This window comes from Myotis myotis, unplaced genomic scaffold, assembly GCF_014108235.1.
Source record: "Myotis myotis isolate mMyoMyo1 unplaced genomic scaffold, mMyoMyo1.p scaffold_m19_p_1, whole genome shotgun sequence".
Taxonomy (NCBI): Eukaryota; Metazoa; Chordata; class Mammalia; order Chiroptera; family Vespertilionidae; genus Myotis; species Myotis myotis.
In genome coordinates, this window is record NW_023416313.1 from 62,903,676 (window position 1) to 62,923,953 (window position 20,278).

The 20,278-nt window shown below is 32.0% G+C and overlaps 1 protein-coding gene across 1 annotated transcript in view; it reads left to right on the forward strand.

Annotated features, from left to right (window-relative positions):
- Positions 1-20,278, forward strand: part of GRID2 (glutamate ionotropic receptor delta type subunit 2) — a 1,375,820-nt gene that overhangs the window by 228,499 nt on the left and 1,127,043 nt on the right. The window contains exon 2 of the mRNA XM_036339775.1: positions 11,861-12,016. Within this exon, the coding sequence (XP_036195668.1) occupies positions 11,861-12,016 (156 nt within the window). The remainder of the gene's footprint in view (positions 1-11,860; positions 12,017-20,278) is intronic.

Sequence of the window (20,278 nt, forward strand, 5' to 3'; positions counted from 1 at the left end):
TACCATTTGCAACAGCATGGATGGATCTGGAGAGACTCACCTTTTTAATTGTTATTTAAAATGGGCTCATAAAAAGATGCCTTATTGCCTCTCACATCTGATTTCCTGACGTCTGGGAAACTGACTCCTTAATAAAAGAGAAGATATAAAGACAATTACATTTTTAAATACATGATAACATCTTCAAATGTAAATTAATTTTATATTATTTTGACATACATTGTATATATTTTGTCCAAATTCCAGATCAAGAAAATATTTTTAAATTACTTCACCATTAAATCAAGAACATTTTATAAAAACTCTGAAATGCATATAGAACTCATAACACCATCTGTATACCTATAAACAGGAATCCACACATACACATTTTTTCTCAACTTGTTTTAGAAATTATGTTAAAGGAAGGAAAACATTTACTTTTTATTTAGAAACTCCAATATTTGTAGGATGGGGTAACAGTATTTTATAGTTGTTCATATGGAAAATAATATAATCTTAAGAAATGAAATAATACTGGAGGGTCTCTAGTCATCTGTTTATGCTTATGCTTTCTTTATATATGTTTACCTAAGTGTCTTCACACAATAGCAATGCATTAGAATTTTTTCAAACTTGACTTTTTATTAAACTGGGATTCTGTGGTTAATTTAAATGAGTATTCATATTGGACATATTTTAATTGTTTACATCATTTTTCAATTGGTTAATTAAAGGCCATAGTGTATTCTCTCTCATCTCCTTTTATATGGCCCATAGTTCATTTACGTTATTAGCTCTTTTTTCGATGTTATTTTTTTCTTTTTCTTCAAAAGATGAATACTACATAACATGCCTTTGAACCAAACTGTCTAAAGAAATTAATTAAAATCACAGTTTTACTGTCTTTTTTTCAGCACAAGTTAATTTAAAATCATTTTTTTTTCCAGAATGGATTGAGCTTTTAGTGTAGATATAGTTCATTAATATAAAAACTATAAGTTTTTGAATCTAGAAAGTTCTAGATTTAGGTCCCCAGCTCTTTTACTTTCTATCTATGTAATTGGGTAATTCTCCTAACTTCTCATTCTCAGTCTCTTTATCTCTAACATGAGAAGGAAGAGAACTACCTAACAGAAAATTCAAAGTTTAAAACTATTATTGCTGTTTTCTTAAGAATAAAATTCACAATGGTAACGTTGACCATTTTTTGTAAGATGTATTGACTAGCAAGTAATTACTTAATATAATATAGTACTTGAAAGTTGATTTCCCATAAGTATTTGACTGATAGTAAAAACTATGATTATGATAAGTATCTTGATAGGGGAAAGATATTTGGTCCATTTTGCAACCACGTAGAGCTAATAAATAACCTAAAATATTGACATTTTCCAAAGGTCTTAAAAAATATAGAAGGATCTGGTGAATTGTTACTGGAGGAAAGAAGTTAAATCTGTTCTTTTTCTAAAGATACCTGCATGTCTTCTCAGTGAACATATTTTTCAGGAAGCTACTTTCTTGCTTATTATTTTTAAGTGCATCATTTCAATTTGGGAAGATTTTGACTTACTGTGCAATGTTTCAAAAGTCCCTTTTCACAAACCAGTTCTTTCTGTTACTGTCACGGCAGTGAAATTTGCAATAAAAGAACACTGTTACAATTACAGGTGTGATGCAGAGAAAGGGACTGAAACACAGGACACTTCACAGATTCAGTATAAAAATATGGAAAAATTAAAGCATTAAACTGTGCCATGCTTTTTCCACTTTTGTGTGATGGAAAAAATACATATAACCCAAAAGATATCATGTTGGTGTGCAGTTGGTAGTGTTAAAAACATTCATGGCATCGTACTATCATCTCTAACATCAATTTTCAAAACTCTTTTCAACTTGTAACAATGAAACGCAACATTCCATGATTTTGACTGTAAGTACTACTTTATATAAGTGGATTCATATAGTATTCTACATATTGTATCTGGCTTATTTTACTTAATATAATGTCTTGGGCTCATTTTAAGTCATTTTATCATAATATATTGAAGAAAAATGAGCATTTAAAGATATTGGCAATATAAACATATTTTAAATATTACAATATAACTTCAAGTATTTTTGTGTAATCATTTTAGTGATCTGTGTGGAATTTTACCTTTTTCTAGTTATATCTGCCTATGTTATTTTATAACTGATTCCCTCTGTGATATTGGCAATATCCTCTTTCAACTTGATTATCTTTCTATAAAACAAGAATGATGCTTGTCTATAAACTAGATAATTATGGTGGGAGAAATAGAAGTCAATATTATAGTGTACTTAGTGAACAAAATGCTAAGTAAGCATTAGATATTGGGAGATAATGAACCAGCCAGTTTCTGTACCTGGTTATAATTTGAATATTACAAGCCCAAGTACATTATTAAAAGTGTTTAATATAGAAAGTCAATGACTCTGGCATTGTCATTCTAATAGGATCATTAGTCACTAAAGTGAAAAAAATTCTAACTCCATAAAAATGAAAGGCTAGAGATTTGTTCTGAACCCTTTACTTAAGAATATACCAAGTGCATAAGACATTGGAAGTCACATAAGAATATTTTAAAGTAACTGCAAAAATTGCCATTTAAATTAATGTTTAAAAGTTTACATATGTTTAATTATTTGTTTATAGGACAGTTCAAAACAAATGTCAACATAAATTTTGAGAAAAAATGTGTGAAAGTATTCTTTACACAATAGTTTAAATTATAGTGGTAAATATCATATCTATAAAAGCTAAGCAAAAAATTATATGAAAATTTTGTAAACTAAGCCTAGTTAAAAATACTCTCATTTGACTTGTTGATTCCACTTCTGGGAGTATACCATAAGAAGCCAGAAGTACCAATCAGAAAGAATATATGCACCCCTATGTTCCTAGCAGTGCAATTTGCAATGATTAAGATTTGGAAGTAGCCCATAAGCAGATGAGTGGATAAAAAAACCATGGTACATCTACACAATGGAATACTACATGACTATAAAAAAGAATGAACCCTTACCATTTACAACATCATGGAGAGTATTATGTATGCTAAGCTAAATAAGCCAGTCTGAAAAAGTATCACATGATCTCACTCATATGTGGAATCTAATGAACGAAATAAACTGATGAATAAAATAGATCCAGATGAATAAAATAGATCCAGAGACATAGAAACATGGAACAGACGGATCAATTTCAGAAGGAAGGGAGTAGGGTGGAGAGAGATTAACTAGGGAACTTGTATGCATATATGCATAGCCCTTGGACCTAGACAATAGTGTGGTGAAGGCCTGGGAGGGGTGGGTGAAGGGAGGAGGGGATCAAAGGGAAAAAACACACAAAGGGAATATCTGTGATACTTTCAACAATAAAGATAAAATTTTTAAAATTATCAAGTTAAAAGATTAAAAGTTACTTGAGAATTTTAATATACAAATAAAATTTCATTTTGATAATTATGAAGATGAAAATATGCATATCACTTAAATATAGAAATTCATTATAATGAATATATGGCCAGATATGAAGCTCATAGTTTTTTTTGGGGGGAGGGGGGTTTACTGAATGCCCTTTTTTTAAAAAAAAAAAAGTCTGTATTGATTAAGGTATTACATATGTGTCCTTATCTCCCGATTACCCCCCTACCTGGCCCCCCCCCCCCATGCCCTCACCACCCCTGGTGTCTGTGTCCATTGGTTAGGCTTATATGCATGCATACAAGTCCTTTGGTTGATCTCTCCCCCTTACCCGCTCCCTCCCCTACCTTCCCTCTGAGGTTTGATGGTCTGATCAATGCTTCTCTGTCTCTGGATCTGTTTTTGTTCATCAGTTTATGTTGTTCATAAACTGATGAAGCTCATAATTCTTTTAGGAAGTTAGGTTTCAAACTAAAATTTGTGAATTTTGCCACAGTCATTACTAGCTTTGGGTCTTTGGAAAATTACTTAATCTGAACCTAATTTTCTGTAAAAGGAATTTCATAAAAAATAAAAGATATAATGCCAGTGAACCACTTAGTACAGTGCTCATCATTAATAAATGTTAATTACTTTCACTGTTGTTATTTCAATTATTATAAACTTGAGAGAAGCGCAGCAGAGTAAAATTGCTTCTGATTCAGTATAATATTTGCTAATTGTCATGAATTTGGTGAATTTCCAGCACTTTATTTCCATCAATTAAAGTTATTGTTTGGTTTACTTTCTTAGTCAGAGTGCTTGTCAATGGTTACATAAGGTGAGCCGAGGAAAATATATCTCTTGATGCAAGGAAAAAAGAGTTCTAAATCCTCACTTTCTGCCTATGAAGATGTTAGAGTAATACATGTTAGGAAAAATTATTTTAAATGAGAAGGGACTGCTGATAAATTTCTAATAAATTATAAATTCATGGAGGATATCCCAATATAATTGTCATTTGGAGATACATATATATACATATATATAGTATATATACATATACTATATATATGTATATATATATGAAATATGTGCATAAATACACACACATACATACACACAAATACCTTCATTCTAATAGTGTCCCACTGAAATAGTAGCTAGTTTATATGCTTAAGATGCCAAGTAATATAGAAAATGCCGATTTCATTCAGCTACAATTCTGATTTCTCTGTTGTTCGTTAGTATTGAATATGTTCAGCCTAGTTCTTCTGTGAACTGAGCAATATAAGTGGAGGGTGAAAGAAAAGAGAAATCTGAAATTCATCAAATTTATACTGTCTCTGATTATGTCTCCTCCTTTCTGAATGTATGTACAATTTCCACTGGCATTGGAGGAAATACAATGAGTAGATGCAAAAAAAAAAGTTATAGATCTTTTGATCTGGATATCTTTGTACAGTACAACTAATTTTTATGCACAGTGCACCATTAGAATTAAATACAAAAAAAAACAACACTTGTGAATAGTAGCATTGAAAACAATGGGGTCATATGCTGATTTAATGATTCCAAAAAGGTCTGCTGAACTGTCAATCCCAGAACCAAGGGTTGTCCTTTTGTCTTTATGTTAACTACCTAAGACAAATTGTTGATGCTTCCAAGGCAAAGGGCAATAAATTTTAAGTAAAAATGTATAATGTTCAGGTTTTAAATATGATTCAGTTTTAAATAGCTCATGGCTTCTACTAAATGAATTGGATATGCTAATCTCCAGAAGTCATACTAGTTATTAAATATACAAGCAGCCTTCCAAATCTCCAGATTCCAGATCTGTGAATTCAACCAACTGCAGATATTCAGGAAAAAATACATTTTTGTTGGCGGGTGCTCTATAGTTAGGCCTACAATGATTACATCTGTACTGAACATGTACAGACGTTTTCTTGTCATTATTCCCTAAGCAATTCTGTATAATATCTAATTGCATCCATTTACAATGTAGTAGGAAATATATGTAATCTAGAGCTTATTTAAAGTATGCAGAGGATGTACAGACATTATATGAAAATATGTAGTGGACTTTAACATCTGTGGATTTGGGTATATATGGTGGGTCCTGAAAGCAACTCTGCAAGGATACTGAGGAATGGTCATATATGTGTGTGTGCTTATGTGCATGTATATGTACATATATGTGGATGACATAATGTATTATGTATCTAACATATATACATACACACATATCTATCTCTCTCTCTCTCTCTCTCTCTCTATATATATATATATATATATATATATATATATATATAATTTTTTTTCTTTATAAAGTGAGTATTTGAAATGAAAAAAGAAACCTATTATGGAAAAAATAGCACCAAACTTGAAACTAGAAAATTTAGATTATACTCCACCCCTTCTCTCATTTGGCTGTGAAATTTTGGTCAAATCACTTAAAATCTAGTCAATACAATCTCTGAAGTATGAGATTATGTATATATTATTTAAATTTCTTTCAGTATGAGTTTATGAATTCCAAAATTGCCTATTTTCATTATCATCTGAATGAGGCATCTTAATTCTGCTATGGACTGATTTTACATGCAATAGATTTAAAAGGTCATGTCAGCTTTGATGACTATCTCTGTGCTGACTGGATAGATGAATGGATGGATGGATGGATTCATTAATACATGGAAAGGGGGGAAAAGAGAAGAGGATAAAAGGCACAGAGAGAGAAGCTAAGTGTTGCTTCAAAGAAAAGTAAAGATTCACTGCATATAAAGCCTCTGAAAAGTTTATTTTAAAAAAGACTATGTATAAATTTTTGGCAAAATTAAATGAGTCAAGTTTGAACTCTGTGACTAAAAATGATTAGCTATCTTTTATTTTATTTGCAACTCTGAATATTGACCATGCTTTTTTTGGGGGGACAATTGTTTCATATATGTATTTTTAAATGATACTATTTTAATCATAAATTGATCATACAAGAGTAATATGGATGTGTTGATTCTTGTTTTTGATTTTTAGAATCAATTATTTTAAATATTACTTGGTCTGTTAGTTATATAAGTGAGATTTATAGATCTTTCAGTAATTCTAACAATTCTGTATATAGAAAAATTTATTCAAAATTTTCCCAATATTTTTAGAGAAAATTCTGAGCTAGTTAAAGACATTTTCTTTCTTCTCTGTCTTAACACTAAACTGTTTCCACCTCTTGCTTCTTATTTGTATAAGACAAATATAATTTAAATATTCAAACTAAAATTATGAGTGTATGATTAATACCTTGCTGAATAATTTGGGTCTTCTGGAGTCATGATAAATGCATTTGCAAGTCTACTTTTGTTTTAATTTAAATGTAGTCCCAACTTACATTTTTAATTATGTATTTGAATTTAAGTATTCTATTTTATAAAATTATGCCTAACTATATATAAGGAAAGTTTAATCAGTTACTGCTCTTCAGTAGCTAATATATTCAGGATCCCTTGTAGACACTCTAAGCATAAAAATAGTTTCTATGGCCCAGGAAATGATATTTTGCTAAGGAGACAAGGAATATATCTATGGTGGAGGCAACATCATGAAAAAAAAACGGAGATGGAAAAGCTTAGAATATTTTTGAAAGTTATAGTGTTGGACAAGGTAGTAACTTTTTTCTAAAAGTTTTATTTTGCAAGCATATTTTCAAATTTAAATTTGTGTAATTTTACAGCTGTCAGAATGGCTATCATCAACAAATCAACAAGCACCAAGTGCTGGCTAGGATGTGGAGAAAAAGGAACCCTCGTGCACTGATGGTGGGAATGCAGACTGGTGCAGCCACTGTGGAGAACAGTATGGAGTTTCTTAAAAAAATTAAAAATGAAACTCCCATTTGACCCAGTAATCCCACTTCTAGGAGTATATCCCAAGAAACCAGAAATACCAATCAGAAAGGAAATATGCACCCCTATGTTCATAGCAGCACAATTTACAATAGCTAAGATTTGGAAACAGCCTAAGTGCCCATCCCATCAGCAGATGAGTGTTTTAAAAAACTGTGGTACATCTACACAATGAACTATACGTTGCTATAAAAAAGAAGGAACTTTTACCATTTGCAACAGCATGGATGGAACTGGAGAGCATTATGCTAAGTGAAATAAGCCAGTCAGAGAAAGATAAATATCACATGCTCTCACTCATATGTGTGATATAATGATCAACATAAACTGATGAACAAAAATAGATCCAGAGACAAATGGCAGGGGAGGGAGGGGTTAGAGAGCAACCAAAGGACTTGTATGCATGCGTATTAGCATAACCAATGGACACAGACACTGAGATGGTGTGGGCTTGCCCTCAAGGGTGTGAGGGGCCAGGGTGGGGGGGGGGTCAATCTGGGAAAAAGGAAACACATGTAAAACTTTAGACAATAAAAAAAAGTTGTGTAATTTTATCATACAAAACCTTGACTTATGCACATAATCCTTCACAACAATAAAAAATTAAGACATCACCATATTTTTATATTAATATAAATTATAATTTTTTTCATTCTAATGCATATTATATAAGAAGATAAGTACACATTATAGTTTATATTTAAAAATATATATGCATTCCCACCTGTACATGTAATCTCTTTATGTAAAGATAAGTAAAACCTTTCTTTTTGATCCCATTGATGGAACAGATCATCAACCCTTAACAATGGAAATGACTTGTTACAAATTGGTGTAACAGGAATATTAAAGAGGAATTCCTTTTCTTCCTTGTTGCTTAATTATTCTTCCCTCCTGTTTGGCCAATCCTATATAATAAAAGGGTAATATGCAAACAGACCAAATGGCAGAACAACTGAACAACCAATCAAAGTATAATATGCTAATGATATGCTAAGGCTGCTCAAATGCTTGCTGTGACGTGCACAGACCACCAGAGGGCAGATGCTCTGACCGGTAGGTTAGCTTGCTGCTGGGGTCTGGCCTATCAGGACTGAGCAAGATGGGCCGGACATACCCTGGAGCTCTCCTGCAGTCCTCCCTGGCCTGATAGTGCTCCAGTGGGGTCCCTCAGCCTGGCCTGCACCCTCTCGCAATCCGAGACCCCTTGGAGGATGTTGGAGAGCCAGTTTCAGCCTGATCCCACAGGCCACTCCCCTTGGGAGGGTGCCAGAAGCAGGACTCATGACTGGCAAGCGCTGCTGTGGTAGCGCAAGCCTCTCCCTATCAGGACTGATTGGGCGCGAGCCAGCAGCAGGCACAGTGGGGCCAGGATGAGCAGGAGTGGCATGTAGGAGCTGCACGCGGCATTGGAATGCAGGTTTTGGCCCGATCACTGCTAGCCACCCAAAGGGACCCCACCCATGCACAAATTCCTGCACCGGGCCTCTAGTGTGAAATATAAATATACATAACATACCGGTTATTTTTCAGAATACTTGTGTTTAATACAAAATTCTCTATATACTCTTTTGGTACAAAGAAAAATGAAAATGATATTTTTATAGTTGATGAAAGAAGTAGATAGATAATTGAATTTGAAGTCTGTGAAGTAAGATGGACTGCTTCTTCTGTGCACTTCCTTGCTGTTTACTGAAAAGTGAACTGCTTCTTTTGTGTGTTTCCTTTCACTATATCTTAATTTAACACAGAATTGACTAATTTGCTACAATTTCTACAAGTTTCAGCTTTTATTAAGCCAGATTTAATGTTTAAGGCAATTTTAAGTTTTCTGTCAGGTAATAGTAAAATGCTTCCATTGAAAATATATTACCAATACTCAGTAGAAGTCAATAACATCACCCTCCATAAAAAGTCTTTTGGAAGAACCATTTAGAAGCGATGACAAGCTAATGGGTCTCTATATAAATATAGATAACTTCTTTGTGAATTGATATTTAGATTATTTGGTTCAAAATGAACTCATTATTTTACATTTATATCACAGTTTCTACAAACTATTAAAGAAATTTGTGTATCTGAATTTGATAGTATTACATTTCAATGTAATGATTAATCTAGACCAGTGATGGCAAACCTATGACACCTCTGACACGCAAACTCATTTTTTGGTTGATTTTTCTTTGTTAAATGGCATTTAAATATATAAAATAAATATAAAAAATATAATTATTTGTTTTACTATGGTTGCAAATATCAAAAAAGTTTCTATATGTAACATGGCACCAGAGTCAATTTAGGGTTTTTCAAAATGCTGACACGTCTAGCTCAAAAGGTTCGCCATCACTGATCTAGACTGATAATAAATATTGCAAATTAAAATGAGTTTTCATGAATGTGGCTTAAATTTGCAAGTTAAATCTAATATTTATTGCCTAAATATTTTATAAAATCTTAGTTTCTAAAATAGATTTCTATATGACTTAGAAATGACAGGATAGGTAAAAATTAATGTTTGTTATCTACATTTGATTATATTAAAATGTTAATATTCTGGCTAATAGCTGCATAATATAATTAGGGAGCACTTCATGTATTAGTTTTTAAAAATTCTTCCTTCTTTCTCATGCTCTTAGCTATGGTCAGATATTCAAATTAGATAAGCAATGGAAAGGGTTAGCGAGGCTGGTCAGTATAGTTAGTACCAAGTTCACATTGTCATGGCCTTCTATAGAAAAAATTAATCATCTCCTTATCAAGGTGAGGCCACTGTGGGTAGAGAGATGAAAATTAACCTGCCAGACTATTCAGAAGTGGACATAGTTTCACCCTTGCTTTATCAGGTCTTGACTCTGTTGATAGTATATGTTTAATATTGTGATGAATTTCACTGGAAAACTTGGGGCTCCAGTCACAGAGTTATAAAGTCAACACAACTGGTAGATGTGTGTTTTTATCTGTGTATATATATATAGTGTGTATATATTTCTTCCTATATATGTATAAACTTATATATGAAAAATACATTTTATATATTCACAATTTCACTTTTATATATACACACTACAAAGGATAGTCAACAGATAAATAATGTGTATATGGATATGTATGTAGATATGAATATATAGTCACTCTTTGTCATGTTATCGACCTTGAGGTGTGTGACTGTTTTTGTCAGCAGGGTTTATTCAAAAGACAAAAGGTACATTGGCCAAAATGCTTATTATAAAAAAAGTAAACACTTTGAAAACGTGTGCCTGCCTAGAAAACTCACTTTGAATACAAATACTAGTAAAGCATGCATGACACGATGTGAAAGAATTTCCCACATTTGTAAGTCAGGATCCTCATAAACCGTTTTTATTCCTTATGGGTATAAGTTTGGAAGGCAGGATCCTGCAGTGATTTAGAGTAAGGACATTGCAATCAAATAGGTAAGGACTGTGGCTCTTACTATGGGAATTTCAGTATATTTTTTGTTCTGAATCTTAATTGTTATAACTCGATGTATATTGCAGTAGCGTGCATGTACATATTTCATAATTATATTAAGGATTAAAATGGGATACTGTAATATGGAAAAGTTAATAGAAAATGATTAACATGTTTAGATCACAGTATTTAAAAATAAGAAAACATTAGCATTTAAAGAAAACTTTTTAGTTACCCCAATTTACTTACATTGTGAATGGGTAATCTCCTTCAAAACACTTAATAATCCTACAGATAGGTATTATTATTATTATTATTATTATTAGACATACGATGAATATGGGGATTAGAATTTAAAATCTCTTGGTCACAGACTTATACTTAATGAATCACAGTCACAATTTGAAATCAGTTTACTCTTAAAACTGGTGTATTTAACGAATGTGGTGCTGACGAATACTCAATAAATGTTAGCCACATTCTTACCATCATCATTATATATGAATGAAAGAATGCCATCATTATCTAGTAAGACTTAATGTTAGTTTTTCAGGAAATATTTCTCAGTTATCTCTCCTGAGAGATTCGTCTGTCTTTAATTTTCTACAAATATATTGAATTTACTACTATGAAAAAAACTGAAATCCTTGTTTATAGAAATGAAAGATATTAAAGAAAAATGAAAATAAATTAAAATTAGAAGTTTGATTTCTATCTACTTTATGAATGGGCTCTCAGAAACTTTCCTGATTTTATCTCCTAGTATTCAGAAAAAATAAAATAAAACATTTTGAAGCTATGAATTTGTAAAGATCTCATGATATAAGACATTCAATGTTTTAACCTCTTGGTCCTTTTCAAAGCTTTTTGTACTTATTAAATTCTTACCAATGCTCTCCATGTAATAACACTTTGATGTACTATTCATCATTTCCATTTGAAGGAAGTAATTAAATTCCTGCTTAACTATCACACTGCTTTCAGTACAATATGCTTCAGTAATAAACTATATGTTTTAAGTGAAAATATACATTTTCAAATACATGAATTGCTTTGAGTTATTTCCAGTGGATATCACATAATATTTATGTTATTGTTTAATGGCAACACTCGCTTCTTTCTAGGAGCAATTTTTGATGAATCTGCCAAAAAGGATGATGAGGTGTTTCGCACAGCAGTTGGTGACCTCAACCAGAATGAGGAGATCTTACAGACTGAGAAAATCACATTTTCAGTGACATTTGTTGATGGCAACAACCCATTTCAAGCGGTTCAAGAAGGTAAGGATCATCGGCAATCCAGTTTTTATAATTCTTGTTTTTTGGTTCAATTTGAGTGACATTAACGTTAGATTATGTAAAAAGCCCTTGAACTAGGATATTGTTTTTTTCTGTTTTTGTTTTTAATCTTTGCTGCATTGATTTTCTTACAGAGTGTTGTTTTGTAGATATTAACCCCGTATTCCACTTTGGAAAGGGCAGAGTGTGTAGAGTTAGTGCTTTCATTGAAATGTAATATGAAAGGAACGTAAATATTTACCATAAAAGCTTTATTTTATTATTTCAGTGTAAATGAAGAATTCCAAAAAATAGCATTCTTATATTTGAATTTTTACTTTGACTGAAAAAATTGCCACATTGAAAGTTGTTAAACTTGTGATGACATTTCTGATATATTCAACATAAGTGTATTGGTGGGAGGGAAACTTTTAGACACTACCATACAATTCAAAGATTTTGTGCTGGGAATCTAATATACCTACATAGGCTATATATTTTTTATTCTCTACAATATAATAAATATTAAAGCACTTTCTTCCATTCTTTCTGTATACTTGAGTGAATTAAAATTTTCATGAGTACAAAGTCATACAAGTGCAAATTATTTTCATTATGCTGAAATGATAATTTGTAGGAATGAAGGTTTTGATTGAAAGATCTTAGACTAAAAGAATTCTATTATTGATGCTATTATGCTAAGAAAACATTTGACCTTTTGATTGGAAAAGCACTTGTTCATGGAACTGTTGCTAGTCTATTTTATATTTTATAGTGATAATATACCTAGACTAAAGATACTAACACAAAATTAATTTAGACAAATGAAGCATTCACTTCATTAAAAGATTAAAGAGTTTGGCAGAAGCAAAGATAGAGGAGATGGCTTATGTAGTAAAGTTTGGCAAGAAACCTTTTAAAGAAAAATACTGAAGGGAAAAGAAAAAGTATATAAACTTGTGTTTTTTTTAAGTGATCTTTTTATGAATGCTCTATCTGTATGTTGTGCAAGTATACTTTATTGGAATATGTTTGGATCAGTAGCACTGTTACTGTTTAAACTTATTTATGCTTACTTTTGTCAGTAAGAGAATGGATAGAATGATTAGTGTCCTAATGGATTTTCCTTCTTATTAATTTGATGGAGTGAAAAAGTATTATTTTAATGAAATGAATATAAGAGAATTAATGAAAAGCTATTTCCACAAATAATAATTTGTTTATAATATGATGGGATTTTAATTTTTAAAAAGTAAACATAAATTTTAAAAGATTAATATAAACAGCCATTTATTTACTTTTAAATGATCATTATCCTGGGAATTTGGGGTCTTAAATATTGACTGTGTTAATAAATTTTCTATGGAAACATTTAATAGCTATTTAAATTAATATTAGAATACATGAAGCAATCTCCAAAATAATAAAATTGAATTTGAGGAAAATACCCAATAATATATGAAATAATATATACACTAGGAAGAATGTTATTCACTGTAAAGAAACATTTATGATATTTCTTTCTCAGCTCTTAATTTTAATGACTGAAATGAGAGGAGGAAAAAATGAGAACTGATTTATTTTTGTGACAATCTTCTGAATAACTATTTATTAATTTTTGTAAATTAACAAAGAGATGCTAAAATATCCCATGGCTTTCAAAAATCCACTTTGACTGAAAGTGTGTAGAAATAAAGAAATGAAGATAATATCATAGGTAGAAGGTAATTACAAAGTGTAAATAAGTATGTCCTGCACACCTGTTTTATAGACTACAATTTGAAAGTCAAAGACAATGCTTAAAGATGCCACTATATGTTTATATTGCTTTGTATAACTATTGTGTTGCCACCTGAATTCTGCAAACATATACTTTTCTCAAAAGATCTATTATGAATTGAAAGAATTTGTGGAACTGAAAGCAAATAAAGACAGGAAATAAGGTTTAAGTTTCTGAGGTAGCTATTTGACTAGATATTTGTCAAGAAAGAAGAAAGAGCTTGACACTTTGCTTGATGGTTTCTGGTACTAAGAGGATGTTCTGGACCAGTTACTTTGATGGTCTGCTCTAGGTAATGAAGCTCTGGAGCTAATTTGTTTCCCCATTCAATATCAAGAAAGACCTCCGCTAATTTTTAGAAGTAAAGGTAATTTTCTCAGGGGCTCTACTTGTAAGTGATTTCTTTGAAAAAACAAAGAGGAAGTATTCAACTGAAAGAGAACATGTTATAATTAAGGAATATTTTCTTAAATATTTAGAGGAAGTAATTTAGGAGGAAATCTCAATTATACAATCAAAGACTGCAAATTTTCTATGAGCACACCTTTGCTGTAATACCTAAAAATCTATGCAGTGGTTCTCAACCTTCTTGCCCTTTAAATACAGTTCCTCATGTTGTGACCCAACCATAAAATAATTTTCGTTGCTACTTCATAACTGTAATGTTGCTACTATTATGAATCATAATGTAAATATCTGATATGCAGGATGGTCTTAGGTGACCCCTGTGAAAGGGTCGTTCGACCCCCAAAGGGGTCGCTACCCACAGGTTGAGAACCACTGGATAGAGGGTCTTACATCAGCTTGTTTATTTTTCACATTCTAAAGGAGGACAAAATGTTCAGTGATATAATTATTACTGATGGTTTACACATTAGCACTTTTGATGAACTTCTAAAAACTTAACGGTTTTGAGTTCTTTCTCCCTCAAGCTTTCTTTATTTTTGTTTATTTGATTTTGAAATCTGATCCTGAACAAATATAATTGCCAGCACATAGATATTTGGTGGTGATAACAAATGATAAAAAGACTGGTCATCGGATAGAAAAATGAAATTTTAAAATCTGAAATGCTCTATTTATTTTATTGTTAGAACTTCCTTTCATTGGACACATTTGTGAAATGGTTATTTTCAGACATTTGAATTTTTGTTTACCTTGTCTTTCTACTATCAACACTTAATAAGATAGAGGCATTTAAAGCTAAAGATAGAGGCATTTAAACCTACTTAACCCATATATTGCCATAAAGAGTAATGTTACTATTTAAATATTATTGTGTGACTTTGCAGTAAATTTGTGCATAGTAAATATTGATTTAAATAATTACCAAATAATTTTTTTGAGGGGAGTCTTTAGAAGATGTTGTCTTGCTTATAACACAGAATCAATATTGCATTTTCTGGATATCAATGACTGTAATTTATCATTTTTATCATTGTTCTGTAACATTAATCTCAGTAGTTTTAGATAGTGGTGAACAGTAGAAAATAATTTGTTTTCACAAAAGTAATCTTGAAATAAACCACCTATTTTCATAATTATTTTTATTTTATTTTGAATATATTTGATGTTTACCCATTGTATACTTTCTATTGAATTGTGGGAAGTTAACTAAGAGCAAATAATTTTTATACTTTATCCCAGGAGATTTTATATATATATATACACACACACACACACACACATACACATAAACATATATATGTATATGTATTTATATGCTATTTTATAGATGGGGCAAAGCTTTCCCTCTTAAGACAATGTATAAAAGAAAATAAATCATATGGAATATTTTTGAAAACCTAGAGAATTATAGAAGTGGAAAATTATATATTCCTAGTTGAATTTTTTTGATATGTAGATGAAGTTGAGACCAGAGTGGTTAAATTATTTTCCTACACACTGCAAGTGTAGATCAGATAAAGAACTAAACCAAGAACTTCATAGTACTATAGTAATGTTTTACTTGCTCTATCTGCTACATATGTGTATATCTATATCTATATCTATATCTATATCTATATCTATATCTATATCTATATCTATATGTCTGTCTGTCTCTATATATAGAGAGAGAGAGAGAGAGATAAAGAGAGAAACAACTCAGAGTGTTTTCTAAGACTTTATTAAATACTGTGGGGGATGAAAAACATAGTAGATTTATAGTCTTTGATATTATTTATGTTCATAAGTTTTAGATCTCATGGAGTTGTTAAAAATTCTAATCTAAATTGATCAATTATATAAATCACTCATGTCCTTTCATCCTTGGTTTTCCTTATAAATAAATAAGAAATCAGAACATAAATTATGTCTTTTAAGGTCAGTTTTATTTCTATGGATGAGTTGTTTCATGATTCTTTAAACACACTTCCAGATTTAAAACTTTATAGGATTATAGAAATGATCATTGTGTCATTTCTCTTTAGAATATGATTCACAATGGCTGAAATTGCCTCCTACTTTTTTGGGGGGCTGACTTCAAAATAAATTAAAAGTATTTTATTGTCTGTCCCTTGCTTTGCTACTTCATTCAACTATTCATTGCAACCCCCAAAATTCATTGCTATCACTGTAATCCCTCAAGGACCTTTTCTCATTGCATTGACTTGGACCAAAGCACCTGCTGCTGAAAATATTTCCTTACTCTTCTCTTGTAGACTGTTTCCTCTGTGACGCTTATGTACTGGGTGTAACATAGGTGCACAAATGTCTGGTGTGAGAGAGACTTCCTCTTCTGAAAGCAGTAACAGTTGTTTATATTGCTAGCTCCTCGCTGAGACTAACAACCATATGGGCTTTGAAAGGTGGGCGTTTACTAAAAACAAGGTCAGGGTAGGTAAGGGGAGTGCATTTGTAGAAAGGTTCACTGAGAGGGCTGAGTGCAGAAAAGGAGTCATGTAGAGTTGTTGCATTCATCAGATGTATCAGGAAGGATGTTACGCACCGTGTGTTGCTATTGGATAGCAAGACTCATTTGAAACATTTTGAAATATTTGCTCTTATAAAAACAACTAAAAATGAACTACATAGTAAGAGGAGTGTAAAGGCAAAATTGTTCTGTAGAGTCACAAATAATTCTATTTGAAAGAAGCAAGAGTAACTGTCATAATTATTATTATTATTTCTGTTAGGTCGCAAAACATTATAAACACTATAGTTATAAAGGCTGTTTTAAATATAGAAAGGAGGTATGGTTAATATTGCTCGTCTTCCAAGTTTCAGCCTGGTTCACCTTCAGCTAACTCCTTTGCATTCCACAGCACGAATATTGATTGCTCCCCAGAAGTCTGCAAAATATATACATCTCACTTTTAACACCATGATAATTTGCATCCTATATCTTCCAAAATCAAATTACTGTAAGTGTAAAATAATGAGACTGCTTTCTTTTATGATTTATAAAACCAATCTCATGTCTTTATATGCATATATAAAAGACACAAGCAACCATATCATGTGTGTAAAAGAGGTAATAGGAGAGTAGTATAGCCAAGGAGATTATAAGGAAATATAACTAGGAAAAATCACTTCTCCAAAACACATCACTATTCATTGTGAATATTTCTGGTGCTATTGGCTAAATCGGAGTTGTCTGGTTCAAAGAGGATGTAAATGAAAAAGAAAGATTTATGTGGCCACACTATTTGAGTAACATTCCAGGGCTTAGTCTCATAATTTATATTCCCCTCTGCTTTAATAAGACATTTTTACTGTGATAAAAAAAAAATTGCTGATTCCAAATTATTAGATTGGATTCTGCAACTTTCCTAGCTCAGGACTTCAATGTGTATGCTTTATCATCCTATGTTTTCCTGGACCAGTTTTGGTAGCTCCAATGCCACTTGATTTTCTGAATTTTTTTCTGAACTGCAGACTTACTGGCTCCAGGGGCAATAAACCAAACCCGAATGTCATGTAGGTGTAGTTCTACTCATTCATTTATTTGTTTATTTAATCATTTTTCGTTTATCCTTCCCTTTCCATATTAAAGGCTAGTGTTATGCTTTGAATCCCAGTCTCTGGTCCCAATTCTCTGTGTAACTCATACCAAACTGTAGGTGAGAAGGAGTGGAAGGAATAAATGATGTAGCTGACCAGCATCTCCAAACATTCAGACATCAGGAAGGATAATGGATATCCATTCAATGACTGTCTGGACCATTTCCTTTCATTTCCTTTCCTCCAGGAGTCTGGGATATTTAGCTTGGTCAGTTCCCAGGCAATCGCCTGCCAAATCACAGACCACTTTTTCTCCCTACTGCTACATTCTAAGGATAGGCCTATAAGAATCAGAATCTATTGTGTGAACTTAATATCCATCACCAATGTAATATTAAATCATGAAGAATTCTGCATCCGTTAGGGACAAAACTACACACATTCTTTTAAACATCTTACACTACCTCCATTGAAGAATTACCCATCAAGATAAATTAAAGATTCTATATATTTAGAATCTTATTTTGGGAATAGTCAGCAAATCAATCTAGCCAAGTACTTATTAAAGGCCAAATACTGTCCCAACATTGGGAATGCTACAAGAGGAGATAATAAAAGAAATAGAGGACACTGTCTGACTGCAGAAGTTCAAAAATGTTCTTGAGGGGGCTGAGAAGTGTTTAAACATGAGGTTTTAATTGTGTTGCTAATAAAAAGATGTTGTAGCTTTTTAACATTTTTAGAAAATAAAGGTAATTTCTTTCTTAAAATTATTATTTTTTTAACTTAATGTCAATGAAGATACAAGTAGCATTGCTTATTTTTTCCTCTGATTTATTGTTGTCCTCCTATCTTGGCCATTCCCTTATCTCATTCAATACCACGCTGTTAAAGTGATGGGTCTCTAATGCAATAAATAGATTAAAATTCAGATGTTTATAGACCTCAACATCATGATTTTAAAGCTTTTCTTCTTTGAGGTCTTTTACCTCTGCAATTGTGTACTGCTGTGTAAGTTACCTCATAACATGTATATTTGAACAATGTGTTCTGCTCTGGATGTTGTTTTATTTAGAAGAATTTTTAGCAGCTTTCTATGAAGCTCTGTTTAATGGAAGTGAAGGTTTATTCTTCTGTTGTTTCTTAAGTATTCCTTATTTCTACCAAATATTTTTCTCATAATAAGAGCAAACTACTTTCTTCTTCTATGCTCTCTCTACCTTTACAGACACAGTGCATCATTATGGCAGCATAATTCAGTATTAATCGGTCTGTTATGATTGTGTCTTGGTAAAGGAATCACTTCTATGTCTTAAAGTCACTGTGAATATACAGTTTATTAGATTAAACCACACTTACCTACAGTCTGCAGTTGTAATGAGAGTCCATTGTGTAATTACAAAAATAGTTTAAGTTCATGTTGACAAACCAAAGATGACTTTACTATATTCAGAAATTTTAAATTATTAACAATATTATTGATCTCCAAGTCTCAAATGATCCAGTCTACTTGCTTGGGGACAAGAATTAGCCTGACGTTTTATTTTAACATCTGACATTCAGTTTGGGCACGTCCTTGGCATGTGTTGTTAGGTTTCTGGGAATCACACTATGAGCAGTCTTTTAGCACTCATGCAACATTTGGTTGAATTATCTTGTAATTTTCAAGAGAATTATTACTGAAACTCTAGCTTCCAAAAGAACATACACAAAGCCAAAGCACAATAGGAAATTGCATATTCTGGGGAAAAGGGAATGAATCAGCAGGTACTTTCTGGTGCCTATAAGCATTTGGGTTTGAGCTACTCTGCACAGTGCTCAAGGCCATTGGATGCCCTGTAGCCTTCCCAGATTAGCTTGACCTTTATCACTGTGTCTCAGGTCTTGATCTCTATGTGCTCTTCTTTCTTTTGCCCTCTCAGTATAGTGCTCTTTTTAAACTCCCCATTCACTACGCGCCGCCCCCCTCCCGATTTTAATCATTGACTCTCCATATTGTGCTGTGAACATTCAGTATATCTTACTTGGTTCTTTATGTCTTAAATTTGATGCCGTTTATTCTGCTTAGGAAAAAGAAACATGGAAATTAAATGCATGGACTATGAAAATAGATGCATCTTCCTTTATATGTGTTGTAGTCCATCTGTTGTTATCTGTAGGATCTTGAGCACACCCAATGTCTCTGAGTCTTAGTTTCTTCATGTATAAAATGGGATTACTATGATTATGTGATTATTGAATGATGATTAGTCACATCAGGTTGTAAGGATGATTTGTGGGTTTTCTACTAATCTAAATGCATTTAAATAATACTGGAGAATGTGGTGATTAGCACTATTTCATGTGTCCACTGGTAACTTGTTATCCCTTTCTGTCCTAATCTTCCTAAACATCCTCAACCACATGTACTAGTAGTTTCCATGGATACCACTGATAATACTAAATTGATTATCTGCCTACTCAGTATTGCCCAAATGAGACTTTCCTTATCAGCATTCTGAATGCTGGGGTTATAAAAATATATAAACACTGAATGCTTC